This window comes from Anarhichas minor, unplaced genomic scaffold (assembly GCF_050575085.1).
Source record: "Anarhichas minor isolate MPS153535 unplaced genomic scaffold, ASM5057508v1 ptg000006l, whole genome shotgun sequence".
Classification (NCBI taxonomy): Eukaryota; Metazoa; Chordata; class Actinopteri; order Perciformes; family Anarhichadidae; genus Anarhichas; species Anarhichas minor.
The window spans coordinates 542,501-567,903 of NW_027466452.1; the positions used below are offsets into that span (position 1 = coordinate 542,501).

Consider the following 25,403-nt stretch of genomic DNA (forward strand, 5'->3'; position numbering starts at 1 on the left):
TGTTAGCCACTTGTTAGAAATCTTCTTTTTTAAGATATGTAAAAGCTTCAGAATTCACCAATGGGGTATTTCCGACGTAATTTATGTCGTAGAAGAAATTGTTAAAATCTCTTAAACTTGTTTTAACCACAGCTCCTATTTCAAAACCAAAAACCCACTCAAAGACTCATTTTCAGGCTTTAGGACTCATTCCTGCAGCACTCTCAGAACCAGTGTTACAGGGTCACATTGAGTTTTATATGAGACTCACCGCGACAGACCGCGAAGTGACTCTGCTGGTGTACATTCACTGGTATTTTTGGACAAGCTCCACTGCAGACCCTCGAGCTTCCGTTTGTGCCCTCCTAAGCTAACAATAGCCTATCCAATCAGCAGACACACACGCGCACGCACACACACAAACAAACAGGCACAGTTTTAAGGGCAGTCACCTACATTGTTTCCACAGTGATAGCATTATCTGTGACCTTGTCCCTTCTTTTTCTAATGGAGAAACAAAGAGAGACATTTAGTACATAAGGATGAAGGATCAAACCATTAGCATCCATTGAACAGCTCACTGCACTTTTAAAGCTCCCACAGAATTAAACTGCTTGCTGAAACATTTTAGAAAAAAATAATGTAAAATCTAATTTGAGTTTATTGCATTTATATTTCACTGTATCATAAGGGCAGTAGATGTACTACAAGACAAAGTCCGTCAGTGGGACATATAAATGCTACAAATACCCTGGATGTCTCATGCTGCCTTCAAGACAACTACTATAAGAACAAATACAACAGAACGTCACTCAAAGTCGGAGTTCCGACTTCAAGAAGCAGACACAACAATGGAGGTACACATTGTAAATGATAAACCATCAACTAAAATGCAATGTAAAGTATATCAGCCAGTATTTAACTAAAACAATACATACTATCTTAAAGTCAACCTCTTCTGCATGTAGATTGATGTCAAAATATGTCGGCAATGTTATCAGGTCGTCAGTGACTGTAAACAGTCTGTGAAAGTTCTTCTCTGCACAAAAGTCATTCTGGAAAACGTTTAAAATGACAGAAAAATGTGGAGGCTGCACTGCTGAGAGTTCAAATGTGTGAGGAAAAAGTCTGACCTCTTAGTTGTCTGGCAACATTAGCACCAGTACATACGTGTTACGGTATTATTCAGGTACACAATCTCAGAAGTCATCAGTAATGTGATCAAAACGCTCCTGGTCACGGCAAATGAACTATACGGTTATCAGAAGTTCACGTCGTCCAGAATGCGCCACAGAACAGAAGAATGTCCCATCAGAGCTCTCCAACTGAAACAGGTGACGGTTTGGGGGACAGAGAGGAAGACGGTGCCCCTTTACAGTCATGGAGGTGCACATAAATGCTGTGTGATGTTCTCCAATTTTAAAACAACCTCCGCTGCTGTTTGACCAATTTATCTATTTTATATTGTTGCTTTTTTTCATGTCTTTTTACTTTTCAGTGGTATGCTTAGATTAAAATCACCAACGCTATCTGGTTATGTCACAAAAGCAATATCTCAATCTAACTCTAAGACTTACGATCCAAGCACAGCTTATACAGTATATAAAACAACTTAAGTGTGTCATTTAATACTGATATTTATCATTTATCACTTTTATGAATTATTTTGTTGAGAAACATGAATGGGCACGGACAAATGAATAAACTGGTTTAAATTGGTTCTCAAAACATTTCACATTGAATATGCTTCTAACAGACTTAAAGCTGCCATAATTAATAATAACAATGGATAAAATTAGTATTATGAGAATTATTAATTATAAATGGACTAAAGCGCCTTTGTAGTCCCTCGACCACTCAAAGGGCTTTACCACTAAATGTCATCATTCACCCATTCATACACTGATGGCAGGGGCTACCATGCAAGGCACCACCTGCCCACTATGACTATCTAATCATTCACACACCGATGGCACAGCCTTCGGGAGAAATTTGAGGTTAAGTGTCTTGCCCAAGGACACATTGACATGGAAAGGAGGAGCTGGGGATCGAACCGCCGATCTTCTGATTGAAGGACGACCCGTCTACCTTCTGAAATAGCTTTGGTTTTGCGGCCCACAATTGTAATGTTCATTTTTTATGTTTCTGTTCACAGCTCTCATCAACCTTGTTTATAGCAGCAGCAGACAGCTGTTTTCAGTGAAAAGGCACTCATGAACCCACTGTTAACCCTTCGTTTGCCCGCCCAAAGCTAGTGACTAGCTGGTGAATACAGTGGAGCAATTAGCAGATTAAGAGCCAGCTATGTTTCTCAGGAGACCAGTGTGCAAAATACGGGGGTCTCTTGGGGACCGACACTTCAGACCCCCTGAAGGCCTCAATAGCAAAAGTCTGGGGGATCACTAAAAATGATTTAAATTGTGACCAGAATGTCTTCTAAAAACGTACTAAGCAGACACACATACAGTCCGAGACGCAACAGGTTGCGTGAAGTGAGCAGCCTACATGGACCCTCTTTGGACAAAATTAATCCAGTATCTTTCTGGAGAACCCTGATCAAAGCAGGACATCGTCTCTCCTCTTCTTGGATACCAGCAAAGCAACCAGAAGAAGCCGAGCCGAGGACTGTGTGTCGGGTTTGAGCGTGTGCATGTGTGTCCGTGTTAAGAGAAAGAGGTGAGTGTCCAAGTGATGTGTGTGCAAAATGTGTACAGTTGCCTTGGCTTGCAACCATTAAATTGTCAATATTGCGCATTAAATTTGTCCAGGCCTTAAGCATAATACTGGAGCACTAGGTGGGAGGACCCCCCCATTGCCACTATGTATTTCGCACACTGCAGAGACCAAAACAGAGCTTAAAGCAGGTTCAAGGTTCAGCTTTATTGTCATTATACAATACAGGACTGCACAAAAGGAAGAAATAAAAAAGGAAGACAAAATAATATTCACAAAGAAAGTCTCCTGCCACAAAAGCTTGATGTGTCCATTCAGATGTCTGGAGGATACTCTATGGAACTGGATCAGGGAGGATCAGCTGAACATACTATCATATACTTACTTACCAGCCCCCTTTTTTATTTGGTACACCTTGCTAGTATGTGGTTGAACCCACTTTTGCCATCAGAACTTCCTTAGTTCCTTATGGCACAGATTCAACAAAGTGCTGGAAACGTTCTTCGGAGCTCAATATTGTAATGATAGCATCATGCAGTAGCTGCAGATTTGTCTGCTGCACATACATGATTCGAGTCTCCCGTTCCACCACATCCCAAAGGTGCTCTATTGCATTGAGATCTGGTGGCTGTGGAGGCCATTTGAGTGCAGTGAACTCATTCTCATGTTCAAGGAACCAGTTTGAGATGATTTGAGCTCAGTGACGTGGGGCGTCATTCTGCTGGAGTAGCCATTAGAAGATAGGTGCATTGTGGTCATAAAGGGATGGACATGGCCGGTAATAAGACTCAGGTAGGTTTTTTCACTACAGCAGCATTTATGGTACAGGTAAAGCAATACAAATAACAGAGTAAAATATTAAATATAAAGAATGCAAATATAAAAATGCACAATATATACAATAAAAATAACAGTAAAACATATTAATTAAAAAAATGTACACTATATACAATGATATAGGATAATATCAAAATTAACTAACTAAACAATAGTGCAAAGATTTAACCAAACCAAACAAACAACAGTGTAACGGTGTTATAGTTCTTGTACACAGTGTTGATGTTGGTCTTCCAGTTCAGTCTGTTGTCGATGGAGACACCCAAGAACTTGTACTCCTCCACCATGTCCACATCCTCTCCCAGAACTCTCAGCGGTTGTGGAGCCGTCGTCTTCCTCCTGAAGTCGACCACCATCTCTCTGGTCTTGGTCAGTCATCCACTACTGCCCTGTACTCCTCCTCCCGTCCGACCCTTATACACCCGATCACTGCAGAGTCATCTGAGAACTTCTGCAGATGGCATGACCCTGAGTTGTACTGGAAGTCAGTGGTGTACAAGGTCAACAGGAAGGGAGACAGAACAGTTCCCTGTGGAGCTCCAGTACAACTGACCACCGTATCAGACAGCACACTGCCCAGTCGGACAAACTGTGGTCTGCCTGTGAGGTAGTCAGTGATCCAGGAGACGGTGGACACGTTAAACCCCACCACCCGCAGCTTCTCACTCAGTAGCAGTGGTTGCCACCCTAACCCTAACCCATTTTTTTTAAAGGGTTCAAACCCGCACTGGGCCAGCTCCCTCCTCAAACGGTCTGGGGGCAACTCAAAGCTGGACCTATCAGTCTTTAAAAAAACAAACAACAAAAACAATAAATAAATGAAATAATTTAATAATATTCAACTTGGTTGACCCGGCCTGACTGATCCTACTGTCCTGTTCTGGAGCTCCCTGATGGTGCCCTGGTCGTGGTTTGCTGCCAGTGGACGGGGCGATACTGCCACTAACTTTGTTTACGTACATTTTTTCGGACTTTATTATTTTTTAAATTTATGTAATTTGCCCTTATTTATGTACTTTCTTACGTTTTTTTCTTTCATATCAGAAGGCTCAGACACTCAGACACGCACACACACACACACACACACACACACACACAGTTCTCCCATACAATGACTATATATGTTTGCTGTCTTGTATCTCGCTGTTCTTGTCGTCCTCTTGTTGTTATGTCAATGTATTGTCTCCTGTCTTGCAATAAATAAAAAAAGAAGAAAAAAAAGAAGGTGGATCTTGCCGAATAGCAGCTTTTCTGAGGGCATACACCAGAAAAGGAGTGTAAAGATTTGGATGCATTACAGTGCCGTGTTGCAGATGAATGCTGACGCATGAACACTGATGAGAGGGAATTTCATGTTTCTTACGTTACCCAAAGGCCACCGTTACTATCATAACAGGAAAGTTATGATGATTTCTGAATGAAAGCCACCATCAGTCATTCTATGCTAACAGCAAACTAGAGATGGACCTGTTTTTTTTCAGAATAAAAGCCCCAGAAGGTGACTATCTTAATGGGGAACTCAGGATGAGGCTCTTTTTTTCCAAATAAAAGCCTTTTGGAGTAACTGTATCCTAACAGGAAGCTCAGGATAAACCTGTTTATTCAAAATAAAAGCCCCCAACAGTCACTGTAAACCAGCAGGTAATTAGGAATGACCTTGTTTTTCAACATAAAAGTGCTAAGAGGGTTTAGTCCTCAGCTGATGTTTTATCCTAATTCCAACAAAGAAAATTGAAGGAAACCTCAACTCCTTCTTAGTACACTTAAGCCCAGTCCTTGCTCTTAAACTCTCATTAGAACTTCTTTCATTACTTACTCTACATTTTGCATCGTTAATCCCTTTCCCACATTTTCGACTATTGATACTGTTTCTGCTGCCTTTTCATTTTCAATTAAAATTTATTGTTTCATACTCCATTCAAACATTAAAATCTTCCACATATTTTACACATTAAGTCCATCTTAAAGCCACCTAATTGGGTGAAAAATCACCTAATCTGTAAACAGATAGCAGTCCAGGTATTTTCGGCTTGCAGTGTCAACTAATCAGAAGCCACGAGAAAAAAATCTGAACATATCAAACACACAGTTGGGCAGAGAAAAGTACACCCTTCAGCACACAGATGATGACTGTAGGCAGCACTTTTTAATTAGTCATCACACATATATGTAATAATGTCAGATTTATGTGAGAGTGACAAATTTAGTTTTATAAACTTAGTTCAGGCACCGTCTCCCATTATCTCTCGCCGCCAGCAAACTCGGCTGAGATCAACCATCCACGACCCCCCAGGCTCCCGACATCTATCCTCGGACAATTCGGAAGTTGTCGGTCCTTCGCCTTCCAACAACCCCAGGGGGAGATGCCGACTCCGTCGTCCGAGGGACATCGTCCCTCCACAACGGCGCTCTTCCAACCGTTCGAGATCCAGCCGCTCGAACAACGGAGCGACCCTCCTCCTCCACGCCAACGCTCCGATGGCCCCCGTACATCCCGCATTTCCGAGTGGACAGTCTCTCGACTGAAGCACGCACTCACCCAGCTCAATATCCATTTCCACCAGTCCGACAGAAAAGTAAAACTCTTCAAACTACTCAGCTATGGCACCAGTTCCTCTCCTCTTGGAACGGCATCTCCTTCTTCTACGACGAACACATCACCAAGCCGGAAGACATCCAGGTTTACACAGAAGCAGCACCCTCCATCGGCTTCGGTGGCCTCTATGGCGACAAGTAGTTCTCAGCCGCATGGCCGCCTGAATTCTCATCCCTTACTCCTTCCTCCGCAATCTCTGAAATGTATCCAATAGTCGTAGCAGCCATTCTTTGGGGGCATGAATGGTCCAAAAAGACCATTGCTGTCTACTCAGACAACAGCGCCGTCGTAGACATCATCAATAAAGGACGGTCACATTGTCTAGAAATAATGATGTTCATGCGGAGACTAGCACCAGTTCATCATCCGAGCCTCCCACATCCCAGGTCACCACAACTCCATCGCTGATTCACATTCCCGTTTCTCATTCCAGAAATTCAGACGATTAGCGCCAACCTCAGACCCTCTGCCGACTCCGGTCCCACCGTTTTCAGCCACCATCTTCAACTGACCCCGCAACTGGAACACCTAATCTCCGTCTCTCAAGATGCCATCCTCAACAGCGTCGCCCCTCAACCACTCTCATCGCACTTCACCGGATGGAACCGCTTCAAAGCTTTCCACGCCTCTTTTAACCTTCCCTTCCCATCACTCGACATCCTTATCCTCACGAACTTCATTACGACCCCGGATAAGCGGTGGAAAATGGATGGATGGATGGACTAAACTGTCCTCAGGAACGCCGTGCCCAGCCTCTACCCACTCGCATATAGCGATGTTACTCAAAGGTCTCCGTACAGCCGAACCACGGCCTATGCCTAAACGTCTGCCCCTCACCTCGGACCTTCTCACCCGCTGCATCCACACTCTTCGCTCAGGCTACCTTTCTCCCTTCATGGACAAAGTAGTCGAGTCCATGTTCTTGCTGCTCCGAGTTCACCGCCTCAAACTCTGACCACAATCCGTCACGACATGCCACCATGTCCGACATCTCAACTCATCCTCCTGACACCGTCATCTATCACCTCAAATGCAGCAAGACCAACCAATACGGTCTACCTCTTCCGACTAGACACATACCTAAGTCCGTATGAACCCATCCGCGATTGCTTAATCTCAAGATAAGCCAGCAAAACTTCTCCTCAAGATCCCCTTTTCATCACCAAAACGGGCAATGGGGCCACGCGGTCCCATTTCCACCACCACTTCCGCTATATATTAGCCCGATCCGGAATACCCCCCGAGTTTTACTCAGGTCATTCATTCCGCACTGGCGCCACCTCGAGTCAAGGAATTCCTGACCACATCATTAAGATTGTTGGTCGTTGGTCTTCCACCGCATACCTCTCCTACATCCGCTTCAACCTGCACAACATCAGAAATGCTCACCGGCATCTGTCCTCATGAGGCTATCTTTTGGGGACTCTGCACCGCCAGAGCTTCCTAAGAGACGGCCCCCACCCAACAGTCTCCGTTCCCGCCAGCCGCCGGACACCAACGGTCCCCCATCGCTCGCCTAACCTCCTTTCTATAACCCTCCTCGTTTCTTCTACCTTACATCCCTTAATTTCCCATCCCTACCCTACATCCCTCTACCTCCATCCCTACCCTACATCCCTTCATCCCTCTGCCCTACATCCCTTCATCCGTCTACCGCTACCCCTACCCTACATCCCTTCACAACTCTACCTCGATCCCTACCCTACATCCCTTCATCCCTCTACCCTACATCCCTTCATCCCTCTACCCTACATCCCTTCATCCCTCTACCTCTACCCCTACCCTACATCCCTTCATCCCTCTACCCCTATCCTACATCCCTTCATCCCTCTACCCCTTCCACTTCCTAAATCTAACAATCATTCCATTATGCAATAAACCTCTCGAAACTCATACTGTTATTGGCGTGGTCCTTGTTAGTGAACTGCAATGTATACACACACACACACACACGCACACAACACAACAATAAGAAAAAAAACGATTTTCCATTACAATATATATGAAGGAGGAGCAGCACCCTTCATGGTCCACACACCAAAGCTGGTCTATCTAGTTTAGAACAGAAACATTAGAGTGCAAAGTCATCCATACTAACCTGGGTGACTTTCTCAGTGACATGGTGTGTTCTGTCCATCAGTTTGCAGGGAGGTCTCATTTCACCTGGAGGTAACGCCATAAAGGCCTCTGTCTTTGTGTCCTGTAGGCTCTGGGTCATCTGCTGCATATGCAAAAATCACATATAGGGCCTTTCTCAATATGCGTACTTCTCTGTACTTGTGAACTCGTGGACTTTCGAAACGTCATCAGTCTCAGCCCAAGTACTGTTCCAATTCAAAGTTCACATTAAGCCAAGCACGGTCCAAATGCCCGGATGTGGCTCGCTCCGCCCATTTGACCGGGTATGCATCGGAGGTGACTTGTCTGTACTTGGGACAGCCAAATATCCCAGAATGCATTTTGCACCAGCAACAGGAAACAATGGCGGAGGAGAAATCACACAACTGGAAGTTGAAACTTTCTAAATACTACTGTTGTTAAGTCACAGAAAGTAATTTTAGGATGTTTTAAGGCGAGAAGTTAGTTGTTAAAGCATCAAATCTGTGGTCGGTTTATATGCTCCGACGATTTCGGAGATGTGAGGTGTTGCTAGCGGGACCGGCAGTAAACCAGCACCGGGGGCTCAGCGCTCATGTTACCCGCCTAGAACAGCCTGATCTCGGCAGTAAACCCCGCCAGCACCGGGGGCTCAGCGCTCACGGTGCCCGCCTAGAACAGCCTGATCTCGGCGAGTCTTTTTGAAACTTGCCGCTGGTATTGACGTCTCTGTAGCGTTTTCCTCGTCGGCAAAGAGTACAGCAATCCGGATCTGATCCACATACATATATATACATACAATTATATATATATATATATATATATATATATATATATATATATATATATATATATATACATATAAATATAATTGTATGTATATATATGTATATATGTGTATATAATATAATACACTTATATAATAATATATCATTTTTTATTTTAAATGAAAATGAAAACAGCAGGGTTGTCATATTTAGTTTGATTGTAAAAATACTTTACATTAAAAAAACGGATTAAACTCATTAGCAAGACCAGCTGAGGTGGTGATGTCATCAAGTAAGCTGCTGTTCCAATTGTCCCTACTGCGTTCTCTGGACTTCAAGTCCAGACTCCAAGTCCATACTCCAAAAGTTCACAAGTCCGTACTTGTGAACTTGGCTATTGAGAAAGGCCCAATGTCACACAATGAAACATTGAAAGCAACAAAAGATTAGCTTAATAACATTTACATTTTACACTGTATTTTAGGCATTTGGGTGATGATCCAACTCAGAGCAATTTACGAGTGCCTATATAGTATCTCTAACATTTCCAAACTTTTAGTATCACTGAATTTTTAATTTTTCCTTCCATATGTTGGAACATCTTGTAAACTGCAGGGTATCTGCGTCTTTCTGCACACATTACCTGGCTGTTGGTCCGGCAGCGTGAATCGGTGTCTGATGTCCCAACTGGCACGCTGCTCTTTTTAATGGTTACCATACCAGCTGAAGGAGAGAAGGAGAGAGAATGTTTGTTGCAGAGTCACCATATATAAAAGCCAAATAAAATGGAAAGTCAAATTACAAATAAAAATTTAATTAATTAATTAAATTAATTTGTATTTCTCACATACACACAAACTGCAACTGACAATAGAGGAAACTGAAGTGGATGTGACTTCCCTGTGCAGTCTATTGTGTTATTTGTTACCTATTACCCATAAAGGTATGTCTAACTCCACATTACACCAATATAAACTACAGGTCAGTAGCACAAGCAGCCAGGTGTACATTAATACTGAATGTTTGAGCTATATACCTCTGCTGCTTGGATTAAGACCTATATGCATATGTATGTCTATTGTCAGCTCTTAGTTAAAAGGTTAGTTGATAAACTAATCAATCTATTAAGTAACGGACTGTATAGCGCTTTTCTAGTCTTTCCGACCACTCAAAGCGCTTTCACACTAATTGTCATTATTCACCCATTCACACAATAGGTGCCACCTGCCTATCAGACTATCTACGGTTAAGTGTCTTGCTCAAGGAGGCCACATGCGAGTAGCAGAGCCGGGGATCGAACCTCCAATCATCTGATTGAAGGACAACCCTGCTCTTCACTTAGCCACAGTCACCCTTAGTGTCTTCTTCTAGAACATTTTACATCGGTCACCTGTGAATGATTAGTCCTTCATTTTTAAGAATAGGCCACTGTGACGAAGGACGACCTCAGACGGGTTTCGGAGAAGCAGCCGAGCAGGAACCGCACTACGCCCCTTGCGGAAGAGGACGGCAGTCAGCTGCTCGCGGACTAATATTAACGGCATTGAGTTAGTGAAAAGGCTTGAACGAGAGTGGCGGCGCGAAATGACGGCCGTGTCTGTAAATAGATTAGAGTTTATGTTGCTGTTCGGAGTTTGACTTTCAAGACTGTGTGCGTGCAAACAACCAGTAAGTAGACGTAAAGTTTGGTGTTAGTCTAATTTAGTCATAAGTGTTATATTGTGTCATTTGCATGGCAATCTATTCTGATATTTAGTAGCTTGTTCGTTGTTTGCTAAGTGGTGACTGTAGGAGTCCCGGACCTGTTTATCACTGCCTGTATTCTGTCCCTGTGTGTCCTAATTAGAAACCAATGTTGTATAGAGGTTTTTACTAATTATTATTTCATGTATGTCTGTTTCAGAACCACACATAATTGCTTGTTTGACTATTGTCAATAAACCTCTCAAAGGAACATCTTGTCTGGAGTGCATTCTGATCGATGCCCCCTGGTGGCCACAACTTTTAATGAACCAGTAGAAATATACAGTCCTTTCCCAGTCAATACAATAAATGGTCCTTCGAGCCGGATGAGAGTGGTCACCGTGGGATTGATTAAAGATGTTTCCATATCAGCAGAGGACTTCACGTCCTGCAGACGCCCGTCCCTGCCGAGAGACATGGCCACCAGCCTGGATGGAAGATTACGCTGTCTCCATGCCAGCACAGCAGCGGCCTTACTACAGCGCGGAGAATTTCCCGGAGAGAAAAGTCAGGATGACACCTCTCACATCTCCCCGGCTAGATGAGGACTGGAGTGCTGCGCAGGGAGCGGCAGCTCAATATCCCTTCCAGCCTGAGTATGCAGACACCCTTTTCCAGAGTACGCCTGCCTCTCATCGACGGAGGCCTGCAGCAGAAATGGCGGCAGAGATCCTTGAAGCCCTCCACAGGCTGATGGAAGACAATCACAGGTTGCAGCAACAGATGTTGGACATACACAGGCGACTCCCTGACCCACCACTGCTGCTACAGAGAGCCCCCTCTCTTTCACAGACGTCTGAGCCCCCTCAGCAGCAGCACGTCGTGCAGGCTGACGACACGTACCGCCCTCTCTCATTCCCCTCACCTGTGCAAGCTAGCAGTAACACTCTGCCTCCAGTGGATAATGATGACTAGCCACCGCCACCACCCCCTGTAACAGAAGATGTTGTTTACCAGCCACAACCACCACCACAGGACCTTGTGGCAGAGCTCACAATGCCGCTGAGAGACATGTGGACGAGACGTCAGGAGCAGTCTCTCTGTGGCCCAGAGCCAGTTTATCCTGTTTCCCGGATGCATACACCAGAGTATTGTGAACCTATACCCCACCAAGGAGGGAGTCACTGCCCAGCAAGCCGTTACCCTCCCACCACAAGGAGACTGTGTACCGCGGTCCTACGCCCAAAATCCCTGCATTCACTAAAGGAGATCCTAGGGAGTTTGCTCGGCTTAAGGTTGCCCTAGAGAACCTGCTGCCTCAGGATGCTACAGAGCGCTTTAAATATCAGATCCTGGTGGACCACCTGAAGTATGAGGAGGCGCTGCTCATAGCGGACTCCTACACCAACTCGTTGCAGCCCTACACTGACACAATGGCTAGCCTCATTGAACAATATGGCCAGCCGCACCAGTTAGCTCTCAGAAAAATCGCTGACCTGATGGATGCCCGGAACATCGCACGTGGAGACACCTGTGGGTTCAAGCAGTTTGCACTGCGATTGAGAGCACTGGTTGGTATGTTAGATCAGCTTGGGGACAGTGGACATACTGAGCTCCACTGTGGGTCACATGTGACATGGCTGTTGTCCAAGCTACCTCAGGATATGCGGGCTGAGTTCAAGAGGTTCCTGTACCCCATGCGTGTTACCATCCCCAACCTCTTGCACTTTTCAGACTGGCTCGACTATGAGCTGAAAATTCAAGAGACAGTGTACGATTCACTGTACAGAGAGGATAAGAGCAAATCAGGACCACGGCCAGAGAATTACCACGACAGGAGCAAGAGTGGCAGGAGCACCAGCATCCTGCACACTACAGACCAGCCTGAGAGCTCACCAGCAGCAGTGAAGCCACCCCTAAGTGCCAAGCATACTGCCACTACTGCTTAAACACGCAGCACTTTCTCGACCAGTGTGTAAGCTTTGCACAGCTGAACAAAAAACAGCCTGGATCAAGATCAACAAAAGATGCTGGAGATGCGGCCGCTCGCACCAGGCTGCACAGTGCCGCTTGAAATTTACGTGTCAGAAGTGTAAGGGGAAGCATCTGCAAGTTCTGCACGATGTGAATATAAAACCTGCAGCTGAGAGTGCCTTGTCAGCACAACCAATGACGTACTGTACTTGGACAGATGGCCGGGTGCAGCCAAGTCCTACTCAAAGTGAGTAAGGTGTTGCTGTGCAATGGTGAGCACACCTTAGAGACACATGCCATCCTAGATGATGGGTCGGAGCGGACCATCCTCCTTCCAGCAGCAACGCAGAGACTTAAGCTATCTGGTGAGCCATAGGATTTGGTTCTCAGAACTGTTCGGCAGGATGTCAGGCTTCTGCATGGCGCTGCTGTGTCTTTCTCCATCTCCCCAGCCGACCAGCCACAGAAGTCCTTCAAGATACACAGAGCATTTACTGCTGATCAACTGGGTCTGGCTGAGCACACATACCCGATAAATGCGCTTTTGAAGAAGCACAAACACCTAAGAGGCCTTCCTCTCCAGGCACTAGACAGAGTGCAACCTCTGTTGTTAATTGGGTCAGACTACCCCCACCTCATCACTCCAGTAGAGCCGGTGTGTCTAGGACCTCCAGGTGGGCCAGCGGCAGTGAAGACAAGATTGGGCTGGACGCTTCAGGGACCAACCAAGCACATCAAGCAGCAGTCAACAGCACAACAATGTCTAAACATATCCACCCTCTCACCTGAGTCTGAGCTTCTGCAGAGTGTAGAGAGATTGTGGCAGCTATATGTCCTTCCCTACAGGAGTGAGAAGCTTTCCACACGATCCAGGCAGGATCAGGAAGCAGTCCAACTGTTGGAGGCAAAGACCATACGAGTAGACGTCGATGGGATCCAGCGCTACGCCACTCCCCTCCTCAGGGTGAAGAACATGCCACAGCTCCAGGCATGTAAGGGGGCTGTGTTAGCCAACATCCGCAGCACGGAGAGACACCTGTTACGAGACCCGCAAAGAGCAGCTGCTTACTGCGCAGAGATCAGAAAGCTGGAAAAAGCGGGTTATGCAGTGAAAGTGCCAGAGGAGGAGCTTAGCGATGCAGCAGAGTCCTGGTTCATACCACATCACATGGTAAGCCACAATGAAAAAAACAGGATTGTTTTCAATTGCTCTTTTGCGTATAAGGGAGACAACCTCAATGAGCTGCTGCTGCCTGGTCCCACTTTAAGTTCCAGTCTACTAGGGGTACTGCTGCGATTCAGAGAGCACACCATTGCCGTCAGCAGTGATATCAAGGGCGTGTTTCACCAGGTGAGGCTGCTCCCTGAAGACAAGCATTTGCTATGCTTCTTGTGGCGCGACCTGAAGACAGAGGAACCACCAAGCATCTACACATGGCAAGTCCTTCCGTTTGGCACCACCTGCAGTCCCTGCTGTGCAACTTTCGCACTGCAGAAACATGTATTTGACCACAGTCAGCCAGGGGAGGATGTCCGTATCTCCATAGAAAGGTCCTTCTATGTGGACAACCTCCTGCAGAGTCTCTCCTCTGTTGAAGAAGCCCGACGCCTAGTTGACAAACTGACATCATTGCTGGCTACAGGTGGATTTGAACTACGCCAGTGGGCCAGTAACACCCCTGAGGTCATTAGCCACCTGCCCAAAGAAGCCAGATCCGAAAACAGTGAGTTGTGGCTCAACGAGTCAGGCACGGACCCACAAGAGCTCACCCTGGGACTCCGCTAAATATCGGATGCTGGATAGACCCAAACCCACCATGAGAAATATGTACCGGGTCCTGGCACGCCTGTACGAACCACTGGGCTTTATTGTCCCCTTCACGACGCGGGCTAAGATCCTTGTGCAGCAACTATGGGGAAAGCAAAGAGATTGGGACGACCCGTCACTGCCTGATGATGTGCTGAAGCCATGGCTGACATGGGAGGAGGAGTTGCAGCATCTGTCTCAGATTTCACTGCCTCGCTTCTATCTGGGCCCTGAGATGGACACTTCAAACCTCCAGCGAGACCTGCACATCTTTGCTGATGCTTCAGAGAGAGCTTACGGCTCAGTGGCCTACATGCGTGCAGAGAACTCACATGGCCGTGTGGAAGTGTCTTTCCTAACTGCCAGATCCAGGGTATCCCCAAAGAAACAGCAATCAGTGCCGAGACTAGAGCTCTGTGCTGCACTGACAGGTGCCCAATTGGCCACATTACTGCAAAGAGAGCTGACTGTGAATATCCGCGACGTCGTCTTCTGGACAGATTCCACAACAGTCCTCACTTGGCTCCAGTCAGACTCCTGCAGATACAAAGTGTTCGTAGGAACAAGAGTGGCTGAGATCCAGTAGCTGACGGACGTCCGTGCCTGGAGGTACGTGGACTCTGTCAACAACCCAGCTGATGACCTCACGCAAGGGAAGACACTGTTGGAACTGGCCGGTAAAAGTAGGTGGAGCCAGGGCCCTGACTTCTTGCAGCAGCCACCTGAATTCTGGCCCACACTGCCAGCCTCAGGAGAGACAATGAATTCTGTTGAACTGCGAAAACCTACCATCAGCTGCTTCACCATGACTGCTCATAATCCTCTGCTACCAGACGCCAACCAGTTCACCTCCTTCAGAGCACTGACAGAGGCGTTTGCACAGTCCCACCATGGGGCGGCAGTAGACCAAGACAGTCTTCCTGCAGAAGATTACCAGAAAGCAGAAAGAGACGTTTTGAGACAAGCCCAGCAGGACAGTTTCCCTGAGGAGTTCAACCTCTTGTGTGCCGGTAAGCCAGTATCTGCCACCAGTAGGCTGCTCTCCCTAGCCCCGGAGTATGATGGAACTGTGGGTCTCATCCGCATTGGAGGAAGGCTCCGCCGCAGCGACCAGTTAGAGCCAGATGCCATCCACCCAGTGGTACTGGACTCTCGGCATAAAGTGACCCTGCTCATCATTCAGGACTTAGACAAGGGCCTCCATCATCCAGGATCAGAGCACCTCTTTGCAGAGCTTCGCCGCAAATATTGGATTCTGCATGGCCGTGAAGCTGTGAAACGCCATCAGTACTCCTGACCGGACTGGACTGGACCGGAGAGGTGGAGAGCCACTCCAGTGGTGCCCAAGATGGCAGACCTCCCTCAGTCCAGACTGAGGCTGCTGAAGCCTCCATTTTACTCCACAGGCACAGACTGTTTTGGGCCCTTCACAGTGAAGGTTGGCCGTCGCCACGAGAAGAGATGGGGCATACTGTTTAAGTGCCTGACAACACGGGCCGTGCACCTAGATGTTTTGTCTAGCATGGACACTGACTCCTTTTTGATGGCTCTCCGCCGCTTTATTGCACGAAGAGGCAAACCAGCAGAGCTTCGCTCTGACCAGGGCACTAATTTCAAAGGAGGAGAGAGAGAACTAGATGAGGCATTCAAAACCATGCACCCCACACTCCAAGCTCATCTGGCTAAACACCAGATCAAGTTTCAGTTCAACCCCCCAGGTGCACCACACTTTGGAGGTGTCTGGGAGAGAGAAGTGAGATCAGTGAAAGATGTGCTCTACGCCACCATTCAGACCCAAACTGTCCCAGAAGAGGTCCTACGGACAGTACTGATTGATGTAGAAGGGATTTTAAACTCCAAACCACTAGGTTACGTGTCAACAGATGTGGCGGATGTTGACCCAGTCACCCCTGGTGGCCACAACTTTTAATGAACCAGTAGCAATATACAATCCTTTCCCAGTCAATATAACAGCCACTTTGTGTATCTTTGGTGTCTTGAGGGTTGGGCACATTGTGTGCATCACACATAAATAAAGAAAAAAAAACATCAATCATCCGTACTGCAATTTCAGACTGAGTTATGAACACAGTGTGTTGCATACAGGAGAGAGGTTGAACTGGGTTAAGTGCAGTGCCGTTCTCACCAGTACAGCTGTGTCTCAGCTGCAGCCTCTTTTCCCAGTAACTCTGCCCGCTCTTGATAGCATCCACTGAGGAGGAGTGTCTTAATGTCCCACGCCTGCCGTCTAACCTGCTGGAAGGATGTTTGCTGTGGAAAGGACGGTCATCTTCATCTGGGCCTCTTCCTCTCTCCTCTCTCCTAGACAGAATGTACATTTATAAGCTGTCCGTTGAACGAGCAGTGTTTTTTGTAGTTATCAAACAGCATAGTGCCACTGATCTGACTGTTAATACCTCTACAATGTTTTTCTCAGGCATAGAATCAACCGGAGATCTTGTGCACCCCTCTAGCATCAATAGCAAGGATCGGTGGCAAGAGAATGGGGTTGGTGCTGATCCATATCAAGGTTGAAACACAAACACACTGTCGTAGTCTGAGATCATACCTGATCTGGGAATTTAGCCCAAGTGGGTATTGCTCTCAGCTCTGGCCGACTTATTGTGTAAAGCAGATGCTTGCTTTTGCTTCCCCTGTTAAAGATCTGGAGCCACCAATCTTAAAAATGTTGTGTTTATAAAAAGAGGTTTTATTCATAAGAAAGGTGGATGCATAACCACTGTCATGCATGCATCCACTTCATGGGTAGAGACGATGAAGAGAGATACAATTAGTGAATGTGAGAAAAAAGATGGACACAGCGACGACTTTTTCCTCTGAAAAATATAAGACTGTTAGTGGGATTTGGTAAAAAATCTGAATCGGAAAAGGTGATCGGGTGACAGTAACTAATGTTGGGGGATAAAGCATAAAATGATTAGAAAAAGTTCATAGTAAAGTAAGAATGCAGTTCATATTACGTTTTTTTTGTATTTTGGCTAGATTGCCTTGCTTCTTGTGCCTCAACTTCTGACTATTCATAAAACCATGTTTGTTACGTGTTGTGTTTTCTCCCCTCCTGCCATTCCTTTTTTCCTCTCTTCCTATCCTGGCAATCAGTTGATTGGGTTCCACCTGTTCCACTTCAATAAAGTCAGAAGTACACAAAATGTGAGGGGGAATCCATTGCGTTTCGCTGCCCCTTATATTTTGCACGCCAGACCCGTGAACTATTTCCTGAATCAGTCACGTGGTATGGCCGGCTGGCGAGGCTTCGAACGTCACCACATATGTCATCAACACAAGCCTCGATACGCGCCTCATAAAAATCTTCCTGGATTACTCGACACAAGCTTCAAAGCCTCGATACGAAAGGTCACATCACTAAGATTTGCTGTGTCTAGATACACTAGGATTATTGGTCGGTGCCTCATCTGTATTTGGGTTTTGGTCGAGCACATTTAGATAAGCTAGAGAAGCCATTTTGTGTGTTTGATTTCAGAGGTTAGGTAGTTAGGCCAAGTTTCGTTATATTGGTTTCAATTGTTTGGCACAACCACACCTGTCCCATCCTCTCCCAATCTTGTGTTGTGACTCACTCACTCCGAATTGTACGTGAGACAAATAAATATTGTTTATGTAACATGGGCTATTTGTTTATCATTTGGATTGTTTTATGTTAGTCCCTAATCCTCCCCTGGACCAATAGAAAAGGGAGGTAACCATGTTTTATAAATGAAGACGAACAACTGCAATTCATTGTGAACATAAATGTACTGTCCCCACCTAACGTAAAGCCAACAACGTGTTCTCACAGAAATATGTGCATTAAGGGCCCGTGGGGCACGGCCCCACCAGAGGACGCTGTGGTACAGAGGAAGTTATAGGCTTTTCTCTATTTCAGATACAATAGTAGCAGACTAAACTTTGTCTATTTCAGAAAATGGTTGCAATTTTTCATCACATTCTGAATAAAATCCCTTCTCTCAAAACATATTGCTTTGTAGGGTGTGTACACCAAAAGGAAAACTTGGCTGCTAGCATGTCAAAAAAAATCCTGTTCTGCATTCCATGTCTTATTTTCAGAGGGGAAACTGTCTGGACAGCAAGTGGATTTAAACACTTGAAACATCTTTCAGGAAGGTTGGTAAAACACAACGAACGCTAACAGCACATCACATGGTTGTGGCAAGGAATGTGTTAAAATGACATGGAACAACCATGGAACAATTTAGGAAAAAAAACTAAGTTTTTAGGTTGAGAAAAGAAAAGATCAAACTTTGGGTTAAAATAACTAATTTGTAACGTAACTTCTCCATCCGCGAATCGCCACCTTAATGTGGTGGAGGAGTTTGAGTGGTTCAGTGATCCTGGGAGCTATGTTGTCCGGGGCATTAGCTCCTGGTAGGGTCTCCCAAGACAAACAGGTCTCAGGGGAGAGCCCAGACTAAGAGCGGTTCAAATGACCCTGATGATAATCAGCCCACGGTCTTCAGCCACCTCACCCGGACCAGGGAAACCGGGGCACCCTCCCGGAGCCAGACCCAGGAGGGGAGCTCGTCGGCGAGCGTCTGGTGGCCAGGCCTTCGCCCATGGGGCCCGGTCGGGCTCAGCCCGAAGAAACAACATGGAGCAGCCACCCTGTGGACCCACCACCCGCAGAGACAAGTATCGGGGTCGGGTGCAATGCAGACCGGGTGGCGGGTCAGGCGGAAGGCCTGGGCGAGCCGATCGCCGGCAGCATGGACTAGCTCTAGGGATGTGGAACGTCACCTCGCCAGCAGGGAAAGAGCCGGAGCTGGTGCAGGAGGTGGAGTGATACCACCTAGATATAGTTGGACTCACCTCCACACACAGCACTGGCTCTGGAACCAAGTTCCTGGAGAGGGGTTGGACTTTGTCCTTTTCTGGAGTTGCCCAAGATGAGAGGCGCCGGGCGGGAGTGGAGTGCCGCTGTGTTGTAGTTCTCCCTGGAGAATGAGAGGGTTGCCTCCATGTGCCTACGGGTTGCGGGGAGCAAGGCTCTGACTGTGGTTTGTGCTTATGCACCAAACAGCAGTTCGGAGTATCCGGCCTTCTTGGAGTCGGTGGGAGGGGTCCTGGAAAGGGCGCCGCCTGCCGACTCCATAGTTCTCCTGTGGGACTTCAACGCTCACGTGGGCAATGACGGAGAAACCTGGCAGGGGGTGATTGGGAGGAACGGCTTGCCCGATCTGAACCTGAGTGGTGTCTCGTTATTGGACTTCTGTGCTAGCCACGGTTTGGCCATAACGAACACCATGTTCGAATATAAGGTGGCTCATAAGTGTACCTGGTACCAGAACACCTTAGGCCGGAGATCAATGATTGACTTTCTAATCGTATCATCTGATCTGCGGCCATATGTCTTGGACACTCGGGTGAAGAGAGGAACAGAGCTGTCAACTTATCACCACCTGGTGGTGAGTTGGATCAGATGGCGAGGGAACCGGTTGGAAAGACCTGGCAAGCCCAAACGTATAGTGAGGGTGAACTGGGAACATCTGGCGGAGGACCCTGTCTGGGAGGTCTTTAACTCCCACCTCCGGAAGAACTTCTCACACATCCCGAGGGAGGTTGGGGACATGGAATCCGAATGGTTCAAAGCCTCTATTGTGGACGCGGCCGCTAGGAGCTGTGGCCGGAAGGTCATCGGTGCCTGTCGTGGCGGCAACCCGAGAACCCGGTGGTGGACACCGGAGGTGAGGGAAGCCGTCAAGCTGAAGGGGGGGAGGGGAACTGCTGAACTTCTGTGTCTTCATTTCAGATGTGAGTGGGTACGTTTGCTCAAAAGAGTTGTGCTGTGTCTCGTAGTTACGCTTCATATTATTGCTTTTAATACTCGTCACGGTCTCTGAACATGTGGGACACACTGGTTTCAAACTGTCCGTGGGATGAATTGACCTATGAGAGTCTGTTCATTAACAGATAATGACTCTGGTCTCTCTGACCACTTCTCTCTCTTTGGAGTACGTCATGTGAAATAACTTCTCTGATTCGCACAATTGTCCTGCTCTTCATTCTCTTTCCTCGTCTCAGCCCCGTGTGTCATGGTGTGTGGTACATCTCACTCGGGTCAGAATACCCATATTTGTTTGGCTGAGCTGCATCACGTGATGTGATTTACAACGCATTGGTCAGTTTGTTTCCTGCACCGCTGAAAAAGTGCCATAAAGGCTGAAAAAGCTGCGCCGGTTAAAATAGAAGCGCTCCGTCAAAATGTAATAATTCTCAATTATCTATCGGTTTTAGGTCCTGGGTCCGGATACAACGGCATCTGGGTACGGATCCGCACTGCGGTCCGCCTATTAGGGACCCCTGCACCACATTATATTGTGATATAAACCACTTATTTTATGTTTATATAATGATTATGAAGCTTAAATGGGAGTTGAGGTAAAGGGTTACCAGTCACATGTATCATCAAAAGTAGATACAATCACAATAACCAAATAAAATAGAAAATTAAAAGATTGAAATACCTTTGTGGAGCATGTGAGGAGGCAAGTGGCAGAGCCATTGTTGGAGGTGCTGAGGCCGGAGCTGGAGACAGACCTGTGTGGAGCTCCCTGCCTCTTTTCCCTCCTCCTCCCCCTGCACTTAAATCCACGAGCAGCCCACAAACATCACCTCCATCCCTTTTCTTTCTGTCGCCCTCGCTCCTTCGCCTGGTTCCCACCAAGCTGCCTCTCTCTCCTCCTCTTCGCCCTCCTCTCATTTGTTCTTCTTCTTCCGCCTCTCTTTCTTGGTCCCACAACAGTAGTCCAGCTCCTGCCTCCTCCAGCTGCTGTCTCTCAGGCAGGGACAGCAGCTTGTCCAGGGCCACAGACTCGTGTCCAAGGGGAGGGAGGTTGGCATGAGGAGCCCCCAGCTCTGTGTCCTGTGACAGGACACCCGTACTGGAGCTGAGGGATCGCAGGAGGAGGCGCAGACGCTGCCGCCGAGCTGGATGGAGAAATTTTGTTTAGAAATATGCACCACTGAAGCACAACCTCACAGTCAAACAAACACAGGACTTTCACCCAGGAGATCACTGTTTGTGTACCATGTGAAACCAAAAGTAAACGCTGACTTTACGCTTGTTATGCAAAGTTGTTAGTCTTGTTGCACAACTTTTTATAAAAAGTCAGCTAAAGGTGGTTGTTATTTATTCACCCCAGTTATTTTTTCATACAAACTGTGATCTTTTTTCTAACCTTGTTGCCTTAGCCCAGGGGTCGGAAACCTTTACTATCCAAAGAGCCATTTTGCCCTATTTTCCACCAAATAAAAGTTGTCTGGAGCCGCAAAAAGCTATTTCAAATCACAGCTTATAAAGTTTTGTATATAGTTATATTATATATACAAAAACTATAGTTTGTTGTATTTATGAAATTATAGAACAAGAATAAAGACAATTCTTGACATTTTATTGCAATTTTACCTGTTAGAACAATATCAAACTCTTATGAAGAGGAGAAAAAAACTTTCTCAGTTTGCTGCAGCAGTTGAGAAATCGCTCTTTTTCACTCATCTCCAGTGTGATACTTTTCAGCAAATGCTGTGTGCTTGTTCTGGAAGTGACTTTCAACATTACATTTTTTGCACATATCAAGCATACAGGTAAGCCAGCATCGTTGGCAGTGAAAGCAAATGAATACGTCCACGCAGAATTAAACTCTCTATTTTCCTCGGTGACTTTTCTTTTTTGGATTTATCCATTGATAGTTTACCGAGGGCGGGGGTCTGCAGATCATGATTAGCCACCTGCAAAGGCTGGAAGGCTGAAAGCGACGTAATAGGATGAGACGCACATCTACGCCGGAGTTTTCAAAGCACCGAAAACGGAGGAGTTACAGGTATTACTGACCTTGTTGTCTTTACTAGCAGCTGTTGTTCAGTTAAAGTCTGCATTATTACGGAGGAAGCAGCTGTTAATGGAGCGATTAGCGAGCAGCGTGTCCAGCGGCGTTATCAGACCTACGGAGCGGCCGTCTGAAGTCACGTTAGCGGCTTTGAGCAACCAATCTACTTCCTGTTTACACCGGCATCGACCCGCATGCCTAGTGTACGTGAAGTCACGTGATATTCGATTTCAGGCGTTTTAGTCTGGACCGAGATCATTTAGAAAACGGTGCTGACACGGCGTGTGGACGGAGATCGTTTTCGTGTTAAAACTCAGTTTTAACACAAAAACGTATTAGTGTGGATGTAGACTCAGGGAGCCGCAACAGAGGGGCTGAAGAGCCGCATGCGGCTCCGGAGCCGCAGGTTGCCGACCCCTGACCTAACCTAACCAATCGCTTCACAATGTTAACCATGTGTGGTTTTTGGTTCAGAAACGTCAATAGTCAAAATACAGTATATCTAATTTATGTTTCCATTAGCACAGAGCAGCAGCGAGAGAGCACAGAGCAGCACATCACCAGCCTGTAGTGTGGTGTGAACTGCAGCTGAGACAGCGTGGAGGCCATCGGATCACACACACCTTTACGCCTTTCACTCGCCTTCCGACTTCTGCTACATACATTTGTTTGTTTGTTTTTGTGAGAACTTCTGAGCAGAGCCATCACCTTTTCCCTCTCATTTCAGATAAACCGGAAGCAGGAACTTCCAACATGGCCATTCAGCCAGGTCTGTGTGGAGATTGCAAACTCGCATACTCACAGTTAAGGGACGATTTTCACCGCCTAGAGTCTGAAGTCCGGAAAAGGGAACAGCTGATCGACGGATTCGTATCCGTAGCGGCGGCCCAGGCAAAGCATATCTCATCTATGCAATCTCAGCTGGTCTCGGACACTGCGGACACTGTTCCCTGGCTACCCGGCCCTGCGGACGGGGAGGAGAGTCGGTCCTCCGACCACGAGCTGAGAGGACCTGCTATAGACCCGACCCATAGCTCCACTCCGAAACCGACATCCTGGACGGAGGTGGTACGCTGCGGCCTCCTGAGAAAACCAGCTGGGGAGCTTCCATTAAACACCTCCAACCGCTTCGCAGTACTGACGGAGAATACTCCCTCCCGGGCTTCCTCTACCCTTCACCCCTACTCGTTGGCGCAGACGGAGGTAACTCAACGGTTAGATGCAAGGCTTAGCGAGATAGAAGTACGGCTCCGCACCATGGAAGCTAAGACGCTGGTGACTGCGGGCGTAGCCGGTGCGGCCCAAACAGACGTGGCTCCCGCTAGCCGTCTCCCTGCAGCTCCCGAGCAGCCGGGGGGCCGGGTGACTGCTCCCGGGAGGCACTCAACTCGCCAGCAGCCACCTCGCGTTACAAACGGGTCTTCCGCACCCAGCAGAGTTGATTTCTCAGCTGAGAGACCGACTCTGGTCATAGGTAGCTCTATTCTGAGAAACGTGAAGCTAGCGAAACCAGAGGCTACAGTTACATGTATACCCGGGGCCAGAGCAGGCGACATTGAGTTCTATCTGAAAGTACTGGCTAAAGATAACTGTAAATACAGTAAGATTGTTATTCATGTCGGCGGGAATGACAGCCGGCTACGGCTCTCTGATATCACTAAAGTTAATGTGGAATCTGTGTGTACATACGCAAAAACCATGTCGGACTCCGTAGTTTTCTCTGGCCCCCTCCCGAATCTGACCAATGATGAAATGTTTAGCCGCATGTCATCGTTCCACCGCTGGCTGTCTTGGTGGTGCCCAGCAAACAATGTGGGCTTCGTAGACAACTGGGACACTTTCTCGGGAAAACCTGGTTTGCTTAGGAGGGACGGCATTCATCCCACTTTGGATGGAGCAGATCTCATTTCTGCAAATCTGACCCAGTTTCTGTATGGACCTGGTCCATGACAACGCAGAGTTCAGACCAGGAAGCAGAGTTGCAGTCTTACACACTCCTCTGAGCTTCCATTAGAGCAGTTACTCACCCAAACCCACATGGAGACTGTGTCTGCCCCACGGCCACTTCAATTAATTAAATCAAAAATAAACGATCGAGGAGTTAAACAAAATAACCTAATCCAAGTTAAAACTACCGCAACAGTGCAACAAAATAGGATAATTAAATGTGGACTCTTAAATATCAGATCTTTGTCATCTGAAGCTGTATTAGTAAATGAGCTAATATCAGATAATCATATTGATTTATTTTGTCTTACTGAAACCTGGCTGTGTAATGAAGAATATGTCAGCCTAAATGAACAACTCCTCCAAGTCATATCAATACTCACGTTCCTCGAGGCACCGGCCGAGGAGGTGGAGTAGCAGCCATCTTTGACTCGAGCCTATTATTAAACCCTAAACCTAAACTAGATTATAACTCATTTGAAAGCCTGGTTCTTAGTCTTTCACACCCAACGTGGAAAACAATACAGCCAGTTATATGTGTTATAGTGTACCGGGCCCCAGGTCCGTATTCTGAATTTCTATCGGAATTTTCTCAGTTTTTATCAAGTCTAGTCCTTAAAACAGATAAAGTAATTATTGTAGGTGACTTTAATATTCATGTGGATGTCGAGAACAATAGCCTCAGTACTGCATTTATCTCATTATTAGATTTGATTGGTTTCTGTCAGAATGTACAGAAACCCACTCACTGTTTTAACCACACTCTCGACCTGGTTCTGACTTATGGCATTAACATAGAAGATGTAATAGTCTTTCCACAGAACCCTCTTTTATCGGACCATTATCTAATAACCTTTGAATTCCTACTAACGGAGTGTACACCGGTAAGCAAGAGTTACTACACTAGATGTTTATCTGATGGTACCGTAGCTCAATTTAAAGAAGCGATTCCGTCTTTATTTAACTCAATACCATGCTTCAATATAACAGAGGACTGCTGTGGTAACTTTGGTCCTACCCAGATTGATCATCTTGTCGATAGTGCTACAAGCTCACTGAGAAGGACACTAGACTCTATTGCTCCTTTAAAAAAGAAGTTAGTAAAACAAAGGAGGTTCGCTCCATGGTATAACCCTCAAACCCGCAAATTAAAGCAAACATCACGAAAACTTGAAAGAACA

The 25,403-nt window shown here is 46.6% G+C and overlaps 1 protein-coding gene across 1 annotated transcript in view; it reads right to left on the reverse strand.

Annotated features, from left to right (window-relative positions):
• The window catches only part of LOC142934048 (voltage-gated inwardly rectifying potassium channel KCNH2-like), an 88,320-nt gene that overhangs the window by 34,245 nt on the left and 28,672 nt on the right, over positions 1-25,403 (reverse strand). Inside the window, exons 4-7 of the mRNA XM_076078405.1 lie at positions 20,914-21,376; positions 16,560-16,684; positions 9,593-9,672; positions 8,184-8,306 (exon numbers count right to left, since the gene is read on the reverse strand). Of these exons, the coding sequence (XP_075934520.1) occupies positions 8,184-8,306; positions 9,593-9,672; positions 16,560-16,684; positions 20,914-21,376 (791 nt within the window). The remainder of the gene's footprint in view (positions 1-8,183; positions 8,307-9,592; positions 9,673-16,559; positions 16,685-20,913; positions 21,377-25,403) is intronic.